This window comes from Malurus melanocephalus, unplaced genomic scaffold (genome assembly GCF_030028575.1).
Source record: "Malurus melanocephalus ecotype Western Australia unplaced genomic scaffold, MMel_1.1 scaffold_2907, whole genome shotgun sequence".
Classification (NCBI taxonomy): Eukaryota; Metazoa; Chordata; class Aves; order Passeriformes; family Maluridae; genus Malurus; species Malurus melanocephalus.
In genome coordinates this window covers 2,626-7,772 of record NW_026626139.1, presented here as the reverse complement: position 1 = coordinate 7,772, position 5,147 = coordinate 2,626, and the positions used below count along the sequence as shown (strand labels likewise).

Below are 5,147 nucleotides of genomic sequence, written 5' to 3'. Positions count from 1 at the left end.
CGCTGACCTTGGCGAGCTCTTCCAGCCTTAACAATTGCACAGTTCCACACCTCTGACACCACGGCCGGGGCTCGGGGAGCGGGGCCGGGGCTCGGGGAGCGGGGCCGGGGCTCGGGGAGCGGGGCCGGGGCTCGGGGAGCGGGGCCGGGGCTCGGGGAGCGGGGCCGGGCCCCGGGAGTGACCCCGCTCCCCCCGCCCAGTTCCTGCACACGGGCTCGCCGCTGCGGGAGGAGATCACGGCCGAGGTGTACGAGGACGAGCTGGACATGCGGCACTCGGGCTCCTGCATGAACAGCAGCATCGCGTCCGCCTGGAGCGAGCGCAGTCTCGACCCCGATGACATTCGGGTGGGTGGCACACTCAGGACCTTCTTTTGACGCTAGCTGTGCAGAGTAAGAGGTGCCTGTCGCAATCTTTTCCTGGCGCGAAGCAGAGGGGAGGGGACGAGGGGCGCAGGGTGACGGCAGCGGGGTGGGCGATCCCCGCCGGGCCGGACGGGAACGGGCAGCGCGGGGGGCTCGGGGGTGCGGGGACAATCCGGGCCGGGCGGGGCCGTGCCGGCCGCAGCCCCCGCTCTACGCGCCCTCCTCTCTCCTTTTCTCTGCCGCGTCCCCCCCGCCCGCGGCGCAGGAGGAGCTGAAGAAGCTTTACCGGCAGCTGGAGGTGCACAAGGCGTGGCGGATGGCGACCGACAACCCGCACCTGCCCCGGAGGCGCAGCTCCCGCCGCAGCCTCGCCCGCTCCATCCTCCGCCGCGGCGGCGCCGACCTGGCCGAGGCCGCGTCCCTCCGCAGCAGCGCCGGGGACCGCCCGGGGACCCCGKCCCGGCGCCGCTCCTCGGCCCGGCGCCTCGGGGATGCGGGCGGGACCAGCCTGAGGATGCGGGACGAGAGCTCCCGGCGCCGCTCCTCAGCCCTGCGCAAATCCCGCAGCTCCGAGGCGCCGCCGCGGGACCCCCGGCTCGGCTCGGCCGCCCCCAGCCCGCCCGAGGAGCCTCCGCCGGTGACAGCGCTGGGRACGGACTCGGAGCGATCGGACAGCGACTCTCTGGACGCCGCGCCGCTGGTGTGCAAATCTGCCAGCGCCCAAAACCTGGCGGGGCCCTGGCAGCGYCCCCCGGGCCGCGCTCCGCCCCTGCAGAAATCCCACAGCGTTGTCACCGGGGCGCGGGAAGTGGCGCTGCTGGCCGCCCGCAGGGACGAGTGGCGCGACAGCCGCCACCTCTGGGTGCCGGAGCGCCCCTCGGGCACCGCGACAGCCCGGGACTCCCGAGAGGACGCGTCCCCGCCGGGTGACAGCAAGGGACACAAACACGTCACCTACGCGCCCCTCAAGAGCGTCAGCGTTGACAGCGCGCACCCCGCGCCCAGGAGGGTCCGGGTGACCGTGAGGAAAACGCCCCCCGCGCCCCCCGTGCGCTACCAGAGCCTGCAGCGCTCGGGGACACTCGGGGACGGTCCGGAGCCACCCCCGGAGCCACCCCCGGAGCCGCCGAGAGAGGCGGAGGGGACACCGGGGGACAGCCCGGGCCGTGCGGCACCCCCGGCGGGGAAGCGCCCGCCGCTGATCCCGAGCGCCAGCTCAGCCCACGTCTGTCCCTGGGAGCTGGTCCAGGACGAGATCCTGGGCAGGAAACAAAAATCTGCGGAGGCGGCAGAGCCGGAGACCCCCGGGGACACAGCGGCCACCGGCCCCAAAGCGCACCCCCACAAGACTTTCCGCAGCCTGGGACTCGCCATCAAAGCCCTGAACCGCTCCAGGGGGAAGAGCACCCTGAAGGGGAAGCGGGAGAGCGAGGGGAGCCTCAGGAAATGGGGGAGCAGCCGGAGGGACCGGTCCGGCCCGGGAGAGGCCTCGGCCGCGGCCCCCGGAGGGCTCAGCCCGGACCCTGCGGCCCCCGGAGGGCTCAGCCCGGAGCCCGCGGCCCCCGGAGGGCTCAGCCCGGACCCTGCGGCCCCCGGAGGGCTCAGCCCCGACCCCGCCGCCCCCGGAGGGCTCAGCCCGGACCCCGCGGTCCCCGGAGGGCTCAGCCCCGACCCCGCCGCCCGGAGCCCCGAGGGGAGCGGGCAGAGCCCCGAGTCCCCCGCGCTCCAGCACAACAACAACGCTGCCGCTGCCGGGGAGRCCACGGGCTGGGGGGACAGCGGGACAGCGGGACAGACGGACAGCCTGGGCCCGGGGCCGGAGTCACCCAGCGCGGGGCAATGTCCCCGTGACACCGCCGAGGTGGCGCAGCCCCAGGGAGGGGACGCGGCTCCTGCAGCGGCTCTGGGGACGGATGGAGCAGTTCCCGTGGTCACAGCGGAGGAGGGGACACTCGAAGGGCCCGAGGGGACCCGAAGGTCACCCGGAGCGGCCCCGGGGCAGCCGCGGGCTGAGCTGTGCCCGCCCGGAGCGCTCGGAGCCCCGGCAGCGAGGGCAGCGCTGCTGCGGCAGGAGGCGATCGCTGCCCGGGAGGACGGGGGGATCCCGGACAGCCCGGACACGGCCCTGGACAAGGACAGCGGCCCCGAGCCCGAGCGCGGCCCTGGAAGGGGCTGGAGCGGGGCCGGGAGCGCGCCGGGCRGGCAGGGAGAGCTCCGAACTGCGGSAACGGGGGCAGATTCCAGCTCCGAGYCAGGGATCTGCCCCGGGGAGCGGCCCGAGGGCACAGCCGCGGGCAAGGGCGGCCGTGACRGGGGTGCCCAGCGCTCTCCGAGCCTGGAAAAACCCCCAGAGCTGCCCAAAGTGTCCCCGGAGCGAGCGGAGGRGAGCCCGGGGCAGGGCCGAGAGCAGGGACGGAGTGTCCGAGCAGAAATCGGCCCCGGGGACACGGAGGGGAGGGGACCCCCCAAAGCTGGGGAAGGGGAGGAGGGCAGGAAGGGGGAGATCTGCCCGTGGGAAGGGGAGCGGGAGCAGCGCCCCAGAACCCAGATCTGTCCCTGGGAAGGGGCTGCAGCCCCGCCGGGGAGGGAGGGGACGGATCAGGACCCTTCCAGAGGGGAAGGAAAAGCGGGACCCAGAGCACTGGAAAAAGGGGAGCAGCCCCCAGCCAAACCCCAAACGAGGAGCTCAGCCCTGCCCAAAGCACCTTCAGGGAAATCGCAGAGCTCGGAGAAGGCACAGATCTGTCCATGGGAGGTTGAATCTGCTGGCAAAGCCGAGATCTGTCCTTGGGAGGCTCAGGAGCCCAAATCCACTGACAAAACCCAGATCTGTCCTTGGGAAGCGGCTGAACCTCAGCCGGAGAAGGGAAGAGCCCCAAGAAAGGAGAAACTCCCACCAGGAAAAGAATCTCTTCCAGGGAAATCCCAGAGCTCAGAGAAGGCAGAAATCTGTCCCTGGGAGTCTCAGGACCTGAAATCCACTGACAAAGCCGAGATCTGTCCCTGGGAAGGGGCTGAGCCTCCGCTGGAGAAGGGAACAGCCCCAAGAAAGGAGAAACTCCCAGGAAGAGAAGTGACCAAAGCTGTGGAGAAGGGGAGCAAAGACCGAGAGTCCATCTGTCCTTGGGAGAGCCCGGACACGGAACAGCCCCCGGCCAAACCCCAAACTGGGAGCTCAGCCCTGCCCAGAGCAGCTCCGGGAAAATCGCAGAGCTCGGAGAAGGAACAGATCTGTCCCTGGGAGTCTCAGGATCTCAAACCCAGTGATAAAACCGAGATCTGTCCCTGGGAAGGGGCTGAGCCAAAGGCAAAGCCGGTCCCTGCTGGGGGTTCCAAGGGGGACAAGACCCTGATGCGCCAGACAGCGCTGGGCAGCCCGGACAGGGACAGGGACAGCAGGGACAGCAGGGACAGGGACAGCAGGGACCGAGCGTCCATCTGTCCTTGGGAGAGCCCGGACACGGAACAGCCCCCGGTCACACCCCAAACTGGGAGCTCAGCACTGCCCAAAGCACGTTCAGGGAAATCTCAGAGCTTAGAGAAGGCAGAGATCTGTCCTTGGGAAGTTGAATCTGCTGGCAAAGCTGAGATCTGTCCTTGGGAGTCTCAGGATCTCAAATCCACAGACAAAACCCAGATCTGTCCCTGGGAAGAGGCTGAGCCTCAGCTGGAGAAAATAGCCCCAGAAAAGGAGAAACTCCCAGGAAAACAATCTCCTTCAGGGAAATCCCAGAGTACCGAGAGCTTCAAGGCAGAGATCTGTCCTTGGGAAGTTGAACCCGCTGGCAAAGCCGAGATCTGCCCTTGGGAAGGGGCTGAACCTCAGGAGAAGGGAACAGACCCAGGAAAGAAGAAATTCCCAGGAAAAGAATCTCTTCCAGGGAAATCGCAGAGCTCGGAGAAGGCAGAGATCTGTCCCTGGGAGGCTCAGAATCTCAAATCCACTGACAAAGCCGAGATCTGTCCTTGGGAAGTTGAATCTGCTGACAAAACCCAGATCTGTCCCTGGGAAGGGGCTGAACCTCAGCAGGAGAAGGGAAGAGCCCCAGGAAAGGAGAAACTCCCAGGAAAAGAATCTCTTCCAGCGAAATCCCAGAGCTCAGAGAAGGCTGAGATCTGTCCTTGGGAGGTTGAATCTGCTGGCAAAGCCGAGATCTGTCCCTGGGAGTCTCAGGATCTCAAACCCAGTGATAAAACCCAGATCTGTCCCTGGGAAGGGGCTGAACCTCAGCCGGAGAAGGGAACAGCCCCAGGAAAGGAGAAACTCCCACCAAAGGAAGCGACCAAAGCTGTGGAGAAGGGGAGCAAAGACCGAGAGTCCGTCTGTCCTTGGGAGAGCCCGGACACGGAACAGCCCTCGGTCAAACCCCAAAGTGGGAGCTCAGCACTGCCCAGAGCAGCTCCGGGGAAATCCCAGAGCTCAGAGAAGGCAGAGATCTGTCCCTGGGAGGTTGAATCTGCTGACAAAGCCGAGATCTGTCCCTGGGAAGCGGCGGCACCTCAGGTGGAAAAGGGAAGAGCCCCAAGAAAGGAGAAACTCCCAGGAAAAGAATCTCTTTCAGGGAAATGGCAGAGCTCGGAGAAGGCCGAGATCTGTCCCTGGGAGTCCCAGGATCTCAAACCCAGTGATAAAACCCAGATCTGTCCCTGGGAAGTTGAATCTGCTGACAAAGCCGAGATCTGCCCTTGGGAAGGGGCTGAGCCAAAGGCAAAGCCGGTCCCTGCTGGGGGCTCCAAGGGGGACAAACCCCTGATGCGCCAGACAGCGCTGGGCAGCCCGGA

At 67.4% G+C, this 5,147-nt stretch overlaps 1 protein-coding gene across 1 annotated transcript; it reads left to right on the top strand.

Moving 5' to 3' along the window:
* Positions 1–200: 200 nt before the first annotated feature.
* Positions 201–5,073, top strand: LOC130587970 (probable G-protein coupled receptor 179; the record flags this gene model as incomplete). The annotated part of the gene is made up of 5 exons (XM_057388932.1): positions 201–347; positions 631–1,879; positions 2,024–3,207; positions 3,328–3,919; positions 3,992–5,073. Coding segments are annotated over 5 exons (4,254 nt in total), but the record flags the coding sequence as incomplete, so codon positions are not given.
* Between the last annotated feature and the right edge of the window lie 74 nt (positions 5,074–5,147).